Below are 18,718 nucleotides of genomic sequence, written 5' to 3'. Positions count from 1 at the left end.
TTATGTATGGTAAAATGAAGGCAAGGATCTCCAACTAGTAGGAATTAACCACATGAATATTGATATTCATTCGATTTTGAGAAATGAATTGTTACAACAATGACATTTTCAAAAACCCAGCACTTAAGAGGCCAAACCTCCTGTAGAGCTAGTAGAATTTTCTTCCAGCCCTATTTTAAAGAGCGAGGTGCTACAAAAATACAAAATGTTTGTGTCCTTACTTTGAAAGCGGTCTATGGACAAGGAGACCGCAATCTATGATTTTGTTACCCACTGCCTCAACCATCAATATTACAATTTTACTTTAAATTTCATCACCCCAAAATTGCAAAGTTGTCTAATTTTGAATGGTTTGTTTAATGTTAAAAGCATTGTATATACACTTGACCTGTGCTGTTAATTGTTCTATTTTCCACACTGGTCATAGCTTAAACCATGTTAAAGATGTAGAATTTCAGTAACTGTAAAATTTTCCATTCTAGGGGTTGTGCCAGGGGGCAATGAAATTCACATAGCAAATCTCACCCCAAGCTTTCATCAAAAGTTGGCAGCCCTGGATTAGGGCCTAATGCATTTGTCAATTGACTGATTTCCTTATATGATCTGTAACTTTGTGAAATCGTATATTTTTGTTCAGTATATTTCCCGCTCCTCCGTGCAGGAGACCTGCTGTACCGCCCGTTTGCACACAGGCCTACTAATAACATTTTGGACTGTGTTCTCTCTAGTGGCGTGTGTAGGTAAGGCATGTTGACCCGGATATGATTTCGTCAACAAACACGTGTGAAAGAATCTAGCAAACTAGTTAGCCAAGCTAAAATACGAACAGCACGGTTTTGTGGAAAAGATTATCGACAGGGCGAGTTTAATACGGTGTTATGACAACAGAAAGGTCTTGCAATCATTTTTAACTAAGGTACGTTAAACTAGTTTTGAAAAGTGTTATTTCTCGCGTAGATTAAGATTTTGATTAGAAGACGGGTTCTGTCTCAGTAACTGCCGTAGCTAGCTAATTTAGCTACTACTAGATAACTAGCTAGTTAATGTTTATATCAAGTCAAAAACTTAACATATGGCAATTTTGACAGTTAAGTCAGAAAAATGCCAATGGTGTTGTAAATTGCTTGTAAACATAAAGCAGCATGCGGACAAATTAATCCATGCAATAGCAACTATTTTTCAAAACCCATTATATTATTCCAGTAGGTATCACCTAGCACCACCATGGGGAAATCCAAACAGATCGGAAACCACAACAGTACCAGGAAGAAGAGTATTGGCAAGACATGGAAAACAAAGAATTATACGAAGCACTTGGACCAAATCCATGCAGACATGAAGCCCTCAGCTGCAGCCAAATTGCTCAAACAGGAGGTGGACTATGATGTCACTGGTAGTGCCCAGCACTACTGTTTACATTGCGCGTAAGCACTTTTATGCTCTTTCTTGCATCTATCCAAGAGGTTCACAGAAACTAAAAAAATGGCAACTGGAAAGCCGTAATTTAATGTGCATGTGTTTTGTTTACAGACGATATTTTGTTGACGTGAAAGCCCTGAAGGAGCACTTTAAAACCAAAGTGCACAAGAAACGGTAAGATCCCCACTTTTCTTTTGAAGCAGACAACTGTTCTTTGAATACATGTGGATACAGTTCCTGTGACACACCTTCCCTCACCCCCGCAACCCTAACTTTGTAGCTGGGCATGTTGATGTTTTGATGACTGAGCAGCTACATTTCTTCACTTTCCAACACTCTGTTCAGGATTAAGCGGTTGAAGGATGAACCCTACACTCAGGCAGAAGCAGATAGAGCTGCAGGTATGGGTTCTTATATACCTCACAAAACCGTAGAGGTGAAAACACAAGATGTGGAAGAGAAGATGGACTGAATGTGGACTGCTGTTCTTTAAGAACACCTTTCTTTTTGGTGACTTTGAACTATGGACATTGCTTTACATAAATGCATTACCCATATATATGTATATGTACATGCACCTGTAAATATGTAATGTCTGTGGCACAAAATGTGAACTTGTTGACAGAAACAATAATAAACTAAAAGGAAATTGAAATTCTATTTGAAATGTTTCTTTTGTGTTATTGACTGTTTTTATGTGTAGCTCTGTTGTTTTTGTCACACTGCTTTGCTTTATCTTGGCCAAGTCACAATTGTAAATGAGAACTTGTTTTCAACTGGCCTATCTGGTTAAACAAAGGTGAAATAAAATACATTTCAAAAATAATAATTTGTCATTCTGGCAGCAGGCCTGAGACAATCTAGTGAAAAATGCTAAATATGTATACAGTCTATTCAATTCCTGTGCAGCACGTAAAACATTAAATATAGCTCTGAATTTAGAATAAACTATATAGACCAACTCAATAAATGGCTTGAGATTGTAACTTGAGCTGAAATGCTTCTATATTGCAGTTTGTGCTCCTATAATTTACTGTTACCCTTAAATCCAATTATAGTACCATTCCATCAGTGTTTAGGATTTTTATTTTTTTTACACTTTCATGGATTTTTTACAATGTGTTGTCATACACCTTTCAATTTATTGAGTAGTTGCGTTCTGTTTATTATTGGCACCAATGTCAGAAATCTATATTTGTAGCAGCAAGAAGCCACAGATGTTTTGGGACAAGCACATCCAATATGGAAAGCTGTTTTAACATAAATCCATACAATTATTGATATAAAATATGAATTCTGTTTTATATACATTTAGTTGATTTAAAGGAATTCTCTATACACACACCCACCTTTCAAAAGTTTGGGGTCACTTAATGTTTTTGAAAGAAAAATCACTTTTTTGTCCATTAAAATAACATCAAATTGATCCGAAATAGTGTAGACATTGCTAATGTTGTAAAGGACTTGTAGCTGGAAACGGCAGAGTTTTTTGAATGGATTATCTACATAGGCGTACAGAGGCCCATTATCAGCAACTGTCACTCCTGTGTTCCAATGCACGTTGTGTTAGCTAATCCAGGTTTATCATTTTGAAAAGCTAATTGATCATTAGAAAACCCTTTGCAATTATCTTAACACAGCTGAAAACAGTTGTTCTGATTAAAGAAGCAATAAAACTGCCATTCTTTAGACTAATTGAGTATCTGGAGCATTTGTGGGTTTGATTACAGGCTCAAAATGGCCAGAAACAAATACCGTTCTTCTGAAACTCATGTCTATTCTTGTTCTGAGAAAGGAAGGCTATTCCATGCGAGAAACTGCCAAGAAACTATAGAACTCGTACCACGCTGTGTACTACTCCCTTCACAGAACAGCATAAACTGTCTCTAACCAGAATAGAAAGAAGAGTGAGGCCCCGGTGCACAACTGAGCAAGAGAACAAGTACATTAGAGTGTCTAGTTTGAGAAACAGATCCCTCAACTGGCAGCTTCATTAAATAATACCTGCAAAATACCAGTCTCAACAGTGAAGAGGTGACTCTGGGATGCTGGCCATCCAGGCAGAGTTCCTTTATCCAGTGTCTGTTCTTTTGCCCATCTTTATTGGCCAGTCTGAGATATGGCTTTTTTTTTGCAACTCTGCCTAGAAGGCCAGCATCCCGGAGTCACCTCTTCATTGTTGATGTTGAGACTGATGTAAAAGGCTCTGCATGGTCAATCTGGACTCTGCAGTGGCCTTACAACATTTACTGAGATGCAGCCTCTGCAGAAGGCAGAGCTTTCATGCTTCACGGAGCAGAGAACTTTTGTGACAGAAGTGGTCAAGGAAGTGAGTTTGTGTTTATACAGGACCTCCAGCCCCCAACTACCGTCAACCAATCATGTCAGTGAGGTGCTATATGGAGCCCTCCGCATTGTTAAAACATTTGGGAGGCGCAAAGCGATGCGGTACAGAGCTCGACTTGGCCTCCAGAGGCTCCCCAATCGTGTCAAAACCTCTGCCAAGCCTCCAGATCGCATTGCCAGAGCAAGCATAAGTTGGCTTAAATGCATTAACAGTTTACATAACGTCAAAAAGGGGAAAAAATAGTTACTGATGTTATGAAATACACTCGAAATTATTGATTTCGTGTGCCAGAGAATACAACTTTAGCTACATTGTTACAATGACCGTCACATATGCATTATTGGACTCTGGAGGAGCAGCAATAGATCGTTTTTAAGTGAGGGGGGTTGTCTGCAGGGGGACTCGAACTCACCGCATCTAAAAAAAAGTTAGTAGCACAGAACATTAGCGGCTTCGACCACATGCAAGTCACGATGGAACTTTATGTAAAAAGTGGTGAATCGAAGCTGATTGATTTTCACTGTTAATTAAGTTGTATATATGCTAATATATTTGGAATCCAGCAATTATTAATAGAATGAATTATTAATAGAATTTGATATGAATAATTCGTTTTTATATAACTTAATCCAATTTTTGATGTCGGAAATTGAATTATTTCTCCATTGAATCCTATGGGGAATTATTGATATCCAGACTGTATCACAATCGGCGGTAATTGGGAGTCCCTTAGTGCGGCGCACAATTGGCCGAGCGTCGTCCGAGTTTGGCCGGTGCGCCGCCCTATAGGCCGTCATTGTAAATAAGAATTTGTTCTTAACTGACTTGCCTTGCTAAATAAAGGTTATATATATATATAGTAATATTTATATATATATATATCGATTATGATATATATATATCGAATTACTGATATATGACAAAATCATTTCTTGATATACATTTTTGAATGATTGATATCAAAACATACAATTATAGATGAACAAAAATTATATAAATATATGTTTTAACGGCTTTCCATTCATCCAATGTTCTCTGGCAAGTCCGACATATTATTATGGTTATGATGAACCAAGCAGATATTCCAACGAATAACAAATTAGCACACTGGCCCTTTAATGCTGTCTTGCCCATCAGGGAATTTATTCGTTGAATGGAGAAGAGATGTGGGAAATGAGAATATCAAGAAATTAATGTCGTTACATATATAGCTAGCTGTTGGTTGCAACAGAGTAGCGGATAGTTCTACCAAGCAGAGTACATTTTAACCGTAATTGGTAGCTGTTTATCCAATAGATAAGGGTACTTTGCGCCGATTTTCTTTCTAGAGAGCACGCCTGCGTTTGTGTAGGGGCGAGTGCAAGGAATGGCCGCGGACGTGGATAAAAGAATCCCGGAGGACAAGAAAGCTTGTTTGGGGGAGGATGAGCGTCTGGACAAATCTCAAGGTGGTGAACGACTGGCGCCTGGCAGGTCCAAGCGATCTTGGATCATTGGAGCAATGTCAACATTGCTTATGTTCATTATTGTTCCCCTTCTTGCCTTTGGTTACACATATTATCAGGACTCACAGCTACTTAAACGTCATGTAAGTTCAACATCTGTATCCATGTTTTACGCATCTTGTTCAGCAGATGTCTTTAGCTCTGCATCTGAATTGACTGTAGTGGTGTAAAAGTATTTAAGTAAAAATATTTTAAAGTACTACTAAAGTCGTTTTTTTGGGTATCTCTACTTAACTATTTATATTTTTGCAAACTTGTACTTTTACTTCACGACATTCTTAATGAAAAAAAAATGTACTTTTAACTCCATACATTTTCCCTGACACCCAAAAGTACTCGTTACATTTTGACAGGAAAATGGTCCAATTCACAGTTATTTATCAAGAGACCGTCTCTGGTCATCCTTACAGCCTCTGATCTGGCGGACTCACTAAACACAAATGCTTTGTTTGTAGATAGTGTTGGAGTTTGCCCCTGGCTATCCGTAAAAAATATCCGGAATTTAAAATAGTTTATACTTTTACGTTTTGATACTTAAGTACAATTTAGCAATTCAATGTACTTTTGATACTTAAGTACATTTAAAACCAAATACTTTTACTTTTAAGTAGTATTTTACTGTGTAATTTTCACTTTTATTTGAGTCATTTTCTATTAAGGTATCATTACTTTTACTCAAGTATGAACATTGTACTTTTCCCACAACTGATTGTTGTGGAAAAAACATGATAAAACATGAGAACATGAATTACCCTTTGAAATTATCGCAAAGATTGCATTTTCTCTGCCAAGTCTTGTGCTGATGGCAGTTATTTTTCTTAACTGTTAAAAGTTAATCATATTATTTGAAAACCTGTGGCTTATTTTACATTTTTGGGAAGGTTTTAGAAGTTGAACACATACCTTTTGTCTTTGTGGGATCAAACACTTTTAAACCCCATAGTGTTTTTTAAAACTTTTTTTTGTACCCAAAATCGTTTTATTAGGGGGTTGGATGTCTGCCACAGCTGGTCCCACAATTAACACCCTACTTACAGAAATAGTTGTCTGGCTCACAAGTTGTTCTCCTTATTCCATCCATTGAGCTAACATAAGAGGGCACGCAGTCAGTGTATTTTTGTGTAGAAGGGCCTCAAGGTTACAACATTCTTTTGGCAAACTAATCCCCTCACTTCCTTGGCATGTTTAATTTCAAGTACACTCATTTGATAAAGTGATATTTGTAGCTGCTTTCTTTATCCAAAACAATTTTTTCAAAATTGTAGTGTGCCTAGAGGTTAGTGTTAAAAAGGTTCACTCTGATCTGTCCCAGACATTGTTCAGGAATGTCACTGGAGTGTGAGAACTGACACGGTAAGATGCAATAAGGAGCCCTTATTGTGTGTTCCTCCAACAGGAAGTGGCCTTGAAAGCACTGGGCACCGAGGGCCTCTTTCTCTTCTCCTCCTTGGACACAAACCATGACCTGTACCTTAGTCCTGAGGAGTTCAAACTCGTCGCAGAGAAACTCACAGGTTCACCACCAGCCTTCTTAAGCACCCTAACACATTCAAATCCAAAATACTCCATCCCCACAAACCCAACACGATTACACAGTAATTGGTTTGTATCCTTTTGCCTGCCTCCCTGCAGGGATCTCACCTCCAGCAGATTTTGAGGATGAAGTGACCCATGACCCCAATGGAGAGACCCTAACCCTGGAGGCCAAGATGCAGCCTCTACAGCTTGACACAATGACGAAGAGCAAGGACGGCTTCCTCGGGGTAATAAGAGTAGACCAGCCCAACACTCACGTTATAATAACAGTGATAACTTACCTTACCTGTGAAGTGCACTGAATTATAAACTGGGTGGTTCGAATGGAGAATAGATAACACTCTACATTGTAAACATTTTACTGCTTTCGAAGCTGTGTGCTGTGTCTCTGAGTGGATTCAAAAGATGACCTACCAGTAAGTTGCTTTTATAAAAGGACTTATGGTGATAAATTACAGAAAAGGGAGAAAAAGGTTCAAATAGACAGTCCAAGGTTTAGCAGAGAGAGCCTCAGATATCACAATTAAGTCTCTGCCTCTCCAGGTTACTCATAGTTCCCTGAGTGGGCTGCGTTCCTGGCAGAGTCCTGCTGTGCCCTCCATGTCCTTCTCTGCCAGCCAGTTCAGGGCCTTCCTGCCCCCCAAAAACAAAGGGGAAGTGGGGGACACCTGGTGGGTCATTCAGAGTGAGCTCAACATCTTCACTGGGTACCTGCCAAACAATCGCTACCACCCTCCTGCACCACGAGGAAAAGAGGTACGGTTTTAGGAAGTGACTGTATCTGATATTTTATATTAAGTTTGATTTGAACCGTCTACTACACTTGTTCATCACTCAAACTCTTGGCGATGATTATATATACATTGGCGAAAACCAAGTGTTACTTTGACTATGAGATGATATTACAGCATAGTCTGTCAAATGGTGTCAGTAGCAAACGTAAAATGTCACAAATTGGTTGAAGAAAATATATGAACCTAGCAGTGACTGTATTTGTTTCCCCACAGGTTCTCATTCACTCCCTGCTAAGTATGTTCCATCCACGGCCCTTCATCAAGTCTCGTTTTGCCCCTCAGGGAACAGTGGCCTGCATCCGAGCCGCCAGTGACTTTTATCTGGACATTGTCTTCAGGTGAGGGAACTCTTGAGATTCCTCATCAAGCCTAGTCCATCGCGTTTACAATTAGTTACCATGTTATTACCCCTGTACCTCCACAGGATCCATGCAGAGTTTCAGCTCAATGATGTCCCAGACTTCCCCTTCTGGTTCACCCCGGGCCAATTCACTGGCAACATCATCCTCTCCCGGGACTCCTCCCACGTCCGACAGTTCACCCTCTACGTCCCCAACGACAGGTCAGTGAATAACACGGTTGACTGTTATCGATAACCAGAATTACCTCTGTAGTCTACAGACTTTGTGTCTTATCCATTCAGAGTAGACCTTTAGGATGATAGTAATGCTACTGATATATCTGTAAGTGAATGTAAGATGGCAGACACTGACTTCTCCCGGTCTCACAGGACTCTGAATGTGGACATGGAGTGGCTCTATGGAGCCACTGAGAACAGTAATATGGAGGTGGACATTGGATACCTGCCACAGGTAGGCTACTGTGCCTTGTCATGTTATGGTATACCAACATTTGATTTGGTGTAATGTGACATAGTATGATGTGTTGTATTTGTTATGGGATCTCTGTGGGTGTTTTTTCAATATGCCTACTACCGTGCTCCGAGCACGCAAATTGGAGCACGGGACTGTCAGAGTATGAGTCCAAATCAAAGTATGGAGCACGGATGGCACCTCTGATGCATGCATCGACGCAAGCTTCAATGGAAAGTACGCACAGAAATGACACAACCATGTAAAAAACTCAGAATATCTTGAAATCAATGGAAGATAATATTTTAGCTGAAGCAAGAGAAAATAAACTCAGACTTCGGAATGAAATGGTGCCCATTCACATATTGCATGACAACAATATTTTGTCTTGATACGTTAATAAATACTGTGTTAATTGTGGAATGTGCATCGATCAAGCCAATAGTACGTAAATATGGCTAACAGGCTAGCTAGCTACCCACAAATAAATTGACAGCTAGTCATCTACCTTGCATAACAACCGTTGTAGGTCTTTGCCTGTTAAACTACCTAGCTGATAATTATGAAGTAAAACGTTGGCTTTGTGGAAATCTTGTTTTTCGTTTCTATTGCCAATGTCCTGGCTGGAGGCAAGTTCAGGGAATGGGGAGGTGCAGCGTGAGGTTATACAGTCGGGAGTGCGAGTGCTTCTCAAATGGAATGTTTTATGCGTTCTCCACACTCTCGTACTCAAGATAACGTCCTCGGAGAATATGAGAGTGGAGCACGGTAGTATTCATATTAAGAAACCCTGTGTGTTGTCAGATGGAGCTGCAGGCCGCTGGTCCATCCACTCCCTCCTTCATCCAGGATGAGGAGGGGAATATTATCGATAGCCGAGGGGGAGGCAGCGACCCTATCCAGTTTGTCTTCGAGGACATACACTGGACGTCTGAGATCAGCCGCGAGGAGGCTGCTCGCCGCCTCGAGGTCACCTTCTACCCCTTCAAGAAGGTACAGCTCAATACGCCTGCTCAGTTTTGTCCCATCTATTTAGGGGATTGTTCTAGTCACCTTTGAACTTTGGTCACAACTTGGTAGTCCCCAAGCTCTCTCAAAAATAACTTGATAGACTCCGCACCATTGTGATGTACATCTCTCCTTCCATTGTCCACAGGTGTCATACCTGCCCTTCTCAGAGGCCTTTCAGCGAGCGCAGGAAGAGAGCAAGCTGGTGCACTCCATCCTCCTCTGGGGGGCACTAGATGACCAATCCTGCTGAGGTGAGATGGTTCACCTGTGACACTGTGCTCTATGAAGATAATAATGATTATAATCCACTTTAGTGCTTACTTAGGGCCATTTTAAGTGATGAACTTACAAAATATAAATTATATCCTGGACCTGGGGGTAGAGGGGTGTCATCTTGGGGGTGAGGGGTTGAAGTGAGTGACTAGGGGAAAGACATCCAGTTAAAGCAGAATACCCTTTTGAGCACTGAATATTACAATGTCTTTAGCGTTGCATCTGACCTTTTTGCTTCCTCCAAACACGTTGTCACAGGTTCGGGGCGGACTCTCCGGGAGACAGTCCTGGAAAGTTCGCCCGTCCTGGCCCTGCTCAACCAGAGCTTCGTCAGCAGCTGGTCCCTGGTCAAAGAGCTGGAGGACATGCAGGTGAGTGAGCAGCCCATATTGCTCAGCCCAGCCCGTAGCCAGTTTAATCGAATGACAGGCTCATTGTAATGGAATGGATAGAAAGGTGTCAAACATGGAAACTTTGTATTTGTTGCATTCCAGATATTACAATGAGCCCATCCTTCGATTTAAAGTGACACCATCTGGCACCACTGGCTCATCCTCAAGGTTCAAGCCTAAAATAATGATACCACTTTTAATGGATAGTGTTTATTACTAAATCAAAGTTTGTCTCAAGTGACCAAGTTGAACATATTCCACTCCATCTGTTGTCGAGGTCCTGCTGTCTGTTTTGATTGATGTGGTGGTGATGTATCCTAATAATCTTAATCGCAGGCTAACAAGCAGAACCCGGTTGAGAGTCAGAGGGCCCGCCTACACCTGGAGAATTACAACTTTCCAGTAGAAATGATGGTGGCGCTGCCCAACGGCACTATTGTAAGTCCTTACAGTTCCATCATGTTTCCATCTCAACATCCCAGTTGTTTATCAACAACCTTTAAGTGGATACTTCACTTTGTTGATTCTGGGCGTTGCTAAATAGCCAGCTAACACATTTTAAAAAAGGGTTTGGAGGAAATGACGACAGCCTACGGAGGGTTGAAAATGACTTGAATCTCTGACTTAAATTCTCTAGGTTCACCACATCAATGCTAACTACTTCCTGGACCAGACGTCCATGAAGCCGGAGGAGGAAGCTGCCACATTTAGCTTCTCTGGGGGGTTCGAGGACCCATCCACTGCTACGTACATCAACTTCCTCAAAGAGGGTCTGGAGAAAGCCAAGGAGCACCTGGCACAGTAAAGACGAACGGTGGTCAAAAGTGTGTGTGTGTAAAAACTAGAGTAATTCCTCTGTGAAGGATAATGATCAAAGAAAAAGCTAACTTGTGTATAGGGATCAGATTACTAAAGTGCTGGCTTGGCAGCTGTTAACTTTTCAGGTTGTTTTACGAGTATCCAACATGATCAGTATTACAACAACCTCTTCAAACGACAGTGGCCACTACCAGTTGAGCCCTTCTAAAGACAACTTTCTTTTTTTTTCATAACTAAACTCAATACTCAGTTGCTAGATGTTCTTTCAAGTTAACATGCTTCTAATCCCATTCCATATAATCACTAATGTTGCTGTTACTTACCAACTATTTTAAAGTACAATGTTCAGGGTCAGAACAGTGGCCAGGCTCCGAACATTGCTTTGACCTCTACTAGTGGCTAATTAATGACTTATTTATGCCTTCTGTTTTCATGTCATAACAGTGAATGAGATATGCTTTGCTCAAATCTTTCTTGATATCTACATTTTCATATCAAAACAGACTGCACCATAATGCATTGTTCTGTTCTATTTGTTTTATCTCGCAATATGCAAAGAACCACAGGGTTTATTTCTGTTGGGGGGCAGGGCAGGGCAAGTCGTTCCCTCTAGAGTTTCAGCAGTTTGTGACGGCCTTGCCTGAAAGTCCAAGGTTGGCTGGGTAGGGCCTGATGTCATTGCTTAAGCTTCTGCAGGCAACACCCCCGCTCTGTTCCCCCGAGGTTGCCAACAGCTGTCATGGAAACCTGGAAACAAAGCTGTATGGTGGCACAATGTGTAATGTAATAATTGTTTGTTTTGTTAATATTTTTTATGAAAGCCAACAGTCTTATGTTGACACTAGTTATTTCTTAACACCTTGACTATGAGATCAGAACTTAAGGGGTGACTACACCAAAGATAACAAAATGAACTTAGAATCCACAATGATTAACTTCTTCTTGCCTCTATCACGTGTACATGTGATAAACTTTGAAATGGGTCATATCTTAGGAAAGTGTTCTGTTTCTCCATCAGCCTCTTGTTAAGCGCTTCAATGTAGGCAGAACATTTAGCCATTGCAGAGGTGAGTCATCCCCTTGAAATAGGCTTTTTGACTGATAGTGGCAAATTGTCTGCAAAAAATAAAAATGGATCTTTACTAAAAAGTAGTCTTGAGTGAGCTTGCGCTGAACACTTGATGAAACCGACGTGTCCCAGAAGTATCAGATAAAGACGTTATAACATTCATAATGTCTATTTGTGTTGTACTGTGTGAACATTGATCAGAAAGGGGATTGTTCTAGTCACCTTTGAACCTTTGAACCCCCCCCCCCAGTTCATATGCCACAAGGGGTAGTGATTTCAGTTCCTCCAATTCATTAATTTTAAACTATGGTGCCAGAATAAGAGTGTGAGTTGTGCTGGGGTGGAAATGCAGGCAGGCATGGCCTTTAGATGGGGAGAGCCATTGTTGGAAGGAAATGTGAATTCTACCATAGAATAACAGTATCCACAAGGCCAAGTCACCTGAAAGTGAGGACCATACCAATCTGCGGAAGGAGTGGGGGGCTGCAACAGGACAAGTCTTCCAATGCAGCGAGGGTACAATCTCCAAACCACCAACACCCCTCCACATAACAGTTATTTACAGTTGAGTTTCCAGCCCAAAACCACACATTTAAGTCAAAATAGTCAGGTACATCCAACAACTTATTGTACGAGAATATATGGTTTCTAGAGTCCTGTTTAATGCAGTGATTGGACAGCCAGAGAGAGTCAGTATGTGTTGCTAGGCGAGGTGAGTTGAGTTCATGTCTTCACCAGAATGTCCACACCTCCAGCTCCATGACGTGGAAGTCGTCTCTTTCCGAGAGGCAGCAGTTGTTGAAGGTGTAACAGGGGCTACTCCTGCCCAGGTACAGCATCTCATCCAGCCACAAGCCAAAGTGACCACTGGGGAAGAGAGAGCGAGAGAAACTCAGGTCCTTGTTCATTGCTTTAGAATAGAGAAAAGTGATGTGTTTTCCTAAACATTGACGCACACTACAGTGGGGCAAAAAAAGTATTTAGTCAGCCACCAATTGTGCAAGTTCTCCCACTTAAAAAGATGAGGCCTGTAATTTGCATCATAGGTATACTTCAACTATGACAGACAAAATGAGGGAAAAAATTCCAGAAAATCACATTGTAGGATTTTTAATGAATTTGCAAATGATGGTGGAAAATAAGTATTTGGTCAATAACAAAAGTTTATCTCAATACTTTGTTATATACCCTTTGTTGGCAATGACAGAGGTCAAACGTTTTCTGTAAGTCTTCACAAGGTTTTCACACACTGTTGCTGGTATTTTGGCCCATTCCTCCATGCAGATCTCCTCTAGAGCAGTGATGTTTTGGGGCAACACGGACTTTCAACTCCCTCCAAAGATTTTCTATGGGGTTGAGATCTGGAGACTGGCTAGGCCACTCCAGGGCCTTGAAATGCTTCTTACGAAGCCACTCCATTGCCCGGGCGGTGTGTTTGGGATCATTGTCATGCTGAAAGACCCAGCCACGTTTCATCTTCAATGCCCTTGCTGATGGAAGGAGGTTTTCACTCAAAATCTCACGATACATGGCCCCATTCATTCTTTCCTTTACACGGATCAGTCATCCTGTTCCCTTTGCAGAAAAACAGCCCCAAAGCATGATGTTTCCACCCTCATGCTTCACAGTAGGTATGGTGTTCTTTGGATGCAACTCAGCATTCTTTGTCCCCCAAACACAATGAGTTGAGTTTTTACCTAAAAGTTCTATTTTGGTTTCATCTGACCATATGACATTCTCCCAATCTTCTTCTGGATCATCCAAATGCCCTCTTGCAAACTTCAGACGGGCCTGGACATGTACTGGCTTAAGCAGGGGGACATGTCTGGCAATGCAGGATTTGAGTCCCTGGCGGCGTAGTGTGTTACTGATGGTAGGCTTACTGTTACTTTGTTACTTTGGTTCCAGCTCTCTGCAGGTCATTCACTAGGTCCCCCCGTGTGGTTCTGGGATTTTTGCTCACCGTTCTTGTTATCATTTTGACCCCACGGGGTGAGATCTTGCATGGATTCCCAGATCGAGGGAGATTATCAGTGGTCTTGTATGTCTCCCATTTCCTAATAATTGCTCCCACAGTTGATTTCTTCAAACCAAGCTGCTTACCTATTGCAGATTCAGTCTTCCCCAGCCTGGTGCAGGTCTACAATTTTGTTTCTGGTGCTCTTTGATCTTGGCCATAGTGGAGTTTGGAGTGTGACTGTTTGAGGTTGTGGACAGGTGTCTTTTATACTGATAACAAGTTCAAACAGGTGCCATTAATACAGGTAACGAGTGGAGGACAGAGGAGCCTCTTAAAGAAGAAGTTACAGATCTGTGGGAGCCAGAAATCTTGCTTGTTTGAAGGTGACCAAATACTTATTTTCCACCATAATTTGCCAATACATTCATTAAAAAAATCTTACAATGTGATTTTCTGGATTATTTTTCTAATTTTGTCTGTCATAGTTGAAGTGTATCTATGATGAAAATTACAGGCCTCTCTCATCTTTAAGTGGGAGAACATGCACAATTGGCGGCTGACTAAATACTTTTTTGCCCCACTGTATATACACACACAAAAGTATGTGGACACCCCTTCAAATGAGTGGATTTAACTATTTTAGCCACATCCGTTGCTGACAGATGTATAAAATCGAGTTCACAGCCATGCAATCTCCATTGACAAACATTGGCAGTAGAATGGCCTTACTGAAGAGCTCAGTAACTTTCAACGTGGCGCCGTCATGTGATGCCTCCTTTCAGGTTGTCAAATTTCTGCCCTGCAAGAGCTGGCCTTGTCAACTGCAAGTGCTATTATTGTGAAGTGGAAATGGTAGGTCACACAAGTTCACAGTTGCAACACTCACGACAGAGTTCCAAACTGCCTCCGCAAGCAACATCAGTAAAATAACTGTTCGTTGGGAGCTTCATGAAATGGGTTTCCATGGCCGAGCAGCCGCACACAAGCCTAATGACTTGTTCACGTCGACAGCGTCATTGCATTTTGGTACTCCAGAAGTACATTCATTTCCAATAGAACGCTGTGTTTGCATTGCAGATTATTTCACTGTATCACAATTCCAGTGGGTCAGACGTTTACATACACTAAGTTGACTGTGCCTTTAAACAACTTGGAAAATTCCAGAAAATGACGTCATGGCTGTATAAGCTTCTGATGTGTTAATTGACATCATTTGAGTCAATTGGAAGTGTACCTGTGGATGTATTTCAAGGCCTACCTTCAAACTCAGTGCCTATTTGCTTGACATCATGGGAAAATCCAAAGAAATCAGCCAAGACCTCAGAAAAAAAATTGTAGACCTCCACAAGTCTGGTTCATCCTTGGGAGTAATTTCCAAACACCTGAAGGTACCACATTCATCTGTACAAACAATAGTATGCAAGTATAAACACCATGGGACCATGCAACCGTCATACCGCTCAGAAAGGAGACTCATTCTGTCTCTTAGAGATGAACGTACTTTGGTGCGAAAAGTGCAAATCAATCCCAGAACAACAGCAAAGGACCTTGTGAAGATGCTGGAGGAAACAGGTACAAAAGTATCTATATCCACAGTAAAACAAGTCCTATATCGATATAACCTGAGGCAGCTCAGCAAAGAAGAAGCCACTGGTTTGCAACTGCGCATGGGGCTTTTTGGAGAAATGTCTTCTGGTCTGATGAAACTGTTTGCCCATAATGACCATCATTATGTTTGGAGGAAAAAGGGGGATGCTTGCAAGCCGAAGAACACTGTCCCAACTGTGAAGCATGGGGGTGGCAGCATCATGTTGTGGGGGTGCTTTGCTGTAGGAGGAACTGATGCACTTCACAAAATAGATGGCTTCATGAGGGAGGAAAATTATGTGGATATATTGAAGCAACATCTCAAGACATCAGTCAGGAAGTTAAAGCTTTAATGCAAATGGGTCTTCCAAATGGACAATGACCCCAAGCATACTTCCAACATTGTGGCAAAATGGCTTAAGGACAACAAAGTCAAGTTATTGGATTGGCCATCACAAAGCCCTGACCTCAATCCTATAGAACATTTGTGGAAAGAACTGAAAAAGCGTGTGCGGGCAAGGAGGCCTACAAACCTGACTCAGTTACACCAGGTCTGTCAGTAGGAATGGGCCAAAATTCACCCAACTTATTGTGGGAAGCTTGTGGAAGGCTACCCGAAACATTTGACCCAAGTTCAACAATTTAAAGGCAATGCAACCAAATACTAATTGAGTGTATGTAAACTTCTGACCCACTGGGAATGTGATGAAAGAAATAAAAGCTGAAATAAATAATTCTCTCTACTATTATTTTGACATTTCACATTCTTAAAATAAAGTGGTGATCCCAACTGACCTAAAACAGGGAATTTTTACGCGGATTAAATGTCAGGAGTTTAAATGTATTTGGCTTAAGTGTATGTAAAATGTATGCATCAAACTGTATGCGTAGATTGCTTGACAGAAATGGTAGCAAAAGGCGAATGTTTAAAAATGGTAGCAAAAGGCGAATGTTTAACTTTTGTTGCACACGTATCCAGATGATGCTGCATACCCTTTTGCACAAAAACACTGTCGGTGTGATCAATGCGTAAGATCACCATGCCCAACGCCAAACGTCGGCTGGAGTGGTGTAAAGCTCACCACCATTGGACTCTGGAGCAGTGGAGTGATGAATCACGCTTCACCATTTGGCAGTCCGATGGACAAATCTGGGTTTGGCGGATGCCAGTAGAAAGCTAGTTGCCCCAATGCATAGTGCCATCTGTAAAGTTTGGTGGAGGAGGAATAATGTTCTGGGGCTGTTTTTCATGGTTTTAGGCTAAGCCCCTTAGTTCCAGTCAAGGGAATACTTAAAGCTACAGCATACAATGACATTCTAGACGATTTTGTGCTTTCAACTTTGTGGCAACAGTTTGGGAAGGCCCTTTCCTGTTTCAGCATGGAAATGCCCCCATGCACAACGCGAGGTTCATACAGAAATGGTTTGTTGAGATCAGTGTGGAAGAACTTGACTGGCCTGCACCGAGCCCTGACCTCAACCCCATCGAACACCTTTGGGGTGAATTGGAACACCGACTGCAAGCCAGGCCTAATTGCCCAACATCAGTGCCAGACCTCACTAATGCTTTTCTGGCTGAATGGAAGCAAGTCCCTGCAGCAATGTTCCAACATCTAGTGGGATTGCCTTCCCAGAAGAGTGGAGGCTGCTATTGCAGCAAAGGACCAACTCCATATTAATCCCCCATGATTTTGGAATGAGATTTTTGACGAGCAGGTGTCCACATACTGTTGGTCACTTAGTGTAGCATCAACATGCAGTAAGTGTCAAGCAAACAGAAATAACATCAGCATCAAGAAAACCATAACCTAAGACATATTGGTATGACTCTGAGTGACCCCACCTTCCTCCTCCGATAGCAAAAGAGTCCAGGTCTCCCTTTATGAAGAAGGAGTTTTCTCCGGTCCACTTGAAACACTGTGGGACGTGACAAGGACAGAGTCAGTATAGGATACCAACACAGGAGTACCCCTCTGTGCTTATGGATGACCTTGCCTTTCTGTAATGCTATGCACATACAGTACACTATTGATAGCAATGAGTTCCGACACGTTGTTTGTGCATAACAATGCAGAAAGGGACCTTTTGCTTAATCCACATTCACGCACGAATCGATTATGTGACGTTGGTAGAGACCTTGATGTGAATAGTAATTTGGTTGCTATGGAAACTCCTTTAATATTATGTCAGCAAGATTTGCAACGAACAGTATCGTCTTTTCAGTTAGTTTGGCAAAATAACAATTCTGCACCTATACCTTAAAAAGCCACATTTCAGATTAGAACATGTGGGAGAGAATTGTATGGCATTGTATGCGTCATAGTGTGTGTGTGTCATAGTGCGTGTGTGTCATAAAGTGTATGTGTGTGTGTGGGTGAGCCATATTGTGTGTGTGTATGTGTGTGTATCTTCGCTAACCTTGAAGCGAGGAAGTAGCATGAAGAGGAATGTCTCTCCTGTGCCGTAGAAGGTCTCGCTTGGCCTCAGAGGGTGAGAGAGGAAGCTCCCAAACACCTGGGGCACAGAGAAACAAACCTACCATTAACCAAAATACAACTCTTTGGTAACCAAACGAGACAGACTTCATAAAATGGAGGACTTCATAGGTGACAACAACAAACTCTGTCTGTGACTCCTGGAAAATCGGTATGTTATTCAAACTAACCCCACTGTAGTCTTGACATGTGGGTGTCCAAGTTAATAGTGCAAATGAAATGAAAAGCAGGTAGTCTATGGCACACATTCTGTGTAATCTCTAACATCTAAGTCAGATAGATATTCGAAATATAGTGCGTGGAACATTAGGGGTGTCGTTTGTAACGTGAACATAACAAATACGAGTACATAAAAAGCACACCTGATTATGTGAGTCCTTGATGACCATGAGTATAGGCGAGTCGCTGCCTTTCAGCCTCCGGTAGAGGGACTTGAGGCTGGAGCCGTGACGAGACGTGCTGAAAGCCAGCTGCCACGTGTGGCCCACTGTCCTGGGTGGCAGTTCCACTGAGAGCTGGAGAAAGATGGACGGATGGAGAAGGAGAAAGAGTGGCGGGTGAGTGAGAGAGAGACGGAAGGGGCAAAAAGATAGGAGAATATACACTTATTACAAGTTTAAAATGAGTGGAAAAGAAAGTGAAAGGGAGAGAGGGAGATAGATACCAACTAAGTGAATGGGACTGGAAACCATAAGCCAC

At 41.7% G+C, this 18,718-nt stretch overlaps 3 protein-coding genes across 5 annotated transcripts in view; 2 read left to right on the top strand and 1 right to left on the bottom strand.

Annotated features, from left to right (window-relative positions):
- Positions 1 to 758: 758 nt before the first annotated feature.
- znf593 (zinc finger protein 593) lies at positions 759 to 2,079 on the top strand. 2 transcript variants are annotated; one of them, XM_064926966.1, is made up of 4 exons: positions 759 to 916; positions 1,207 to 1,424; positions 1,531 to 1,593; positions 1,765 to 2,079. In XM_064926966.1, the coding sequence occupies exons 2-4, from the start codon at positions 1,225 to 1,227 to the stop codon at positions 1,889 to 1,891; spliced, it is 390 nt and encodes a 129-aa protein (XP_064783038.1). In that variant the 5' UTR covers positions 759 to 916; positions 1,207 to 1,224; the 3' UTR covers positions 1,892 to 2,079. The 2 variants fall into 2 exon arrangements, with proteins under 2 accessions (XP_064783038.1, XP_064783037.1); XM_064926965.1 differs by having other exon boundaries at positions 1,204 to 1,424.
- Positions 2,080 to 4,890: 2,811 nt separating this feature from the next.
- selenon (selenoprotein N) lies at positions 4,891 to 10,921 on the top strand. The gene is made up of 12 exons (XM_064928605.1): positions 4,891 to 5,354; positions 6,668 to 6,785; positions 6,904 to 7,034; positions 7,351 to 7,563; positions 7,815 to 7,939; positions 8,026 to 8,163; positions 8,332 to 8,413; positions 9,218 to 9,406; positions 9,570 to 9,675; positions 9,956 to 10,068; positions 10,426 to 10,527; positions 10,727 to 10,921. The coding sequence occupies exons 1-12, from the start codon at positions 5,133 to 5,135 to the stop codon at positions 10,892 to 10,894; spliced, it is 1,707 nt and encodes a 568-aa protein (XP_064784677.1). The 5' UTR covers positions 4,891 to 5,132; the 3' UTR covers positions 10,895 to 10,921.
- Positions 10,922 to 11,444: 523 nt separating this feature from the next.
- The window catches only part of si:ch211-15d5.11 (oxidation resistance protein 1), a 33,167-nt gene continuing 25,893 nt past the window's right edge, over positions 11,445 to 18,718 (bottom strand). For both annotated transcript variants that reach the window (XM_064928602.1, XM_064928603.1), the window contains 4 exons: positions 18,382 to 18,534; positions 17,943 to 18,038; positions 17,368 to 17,441; positions 11,445 to 12,844 (listed from right to left, as the gene is read on the bottom strand). In XM_064928602.1, coding sequence (XP_064784674.1) covers positions 12,709 to 12,844; positions 17,368 to 17,441; positions 17,943 to 18,038; positions 18,382 to 18,534 — 459 coding nt within the window. In that variant the 3' untranslated portion in view covers positions 11,445 to 12,708. The remainder of the gene's footprint in view (positions 12,845 to 17,367; positions 17,442 to 17,942; positions 18,039 to 18,381; positions 18,535 to 18,718) is intronic.

This window comes from Oncorhynchus masou, chromosome 21, assembly GCF_036934945.1.
Source record: "Oncorhynchus masou masou isolate Uvic2021 chromosome 21, UVic_Omas_1.1, whole genome shotgun sequence".
In the NCBI taxonomy this organism is placed as follows: Eukaryota; Metazoa; Chordata; class Actinopteri; order Salmoniformes; family Salmonidae; genus Oncorhynchus; species Oncorhynchus masou.
Note: the sequence above shows the minus strand (reverse complement) of the source record. Positions and strands in the feature narration are given on the sequence as shown.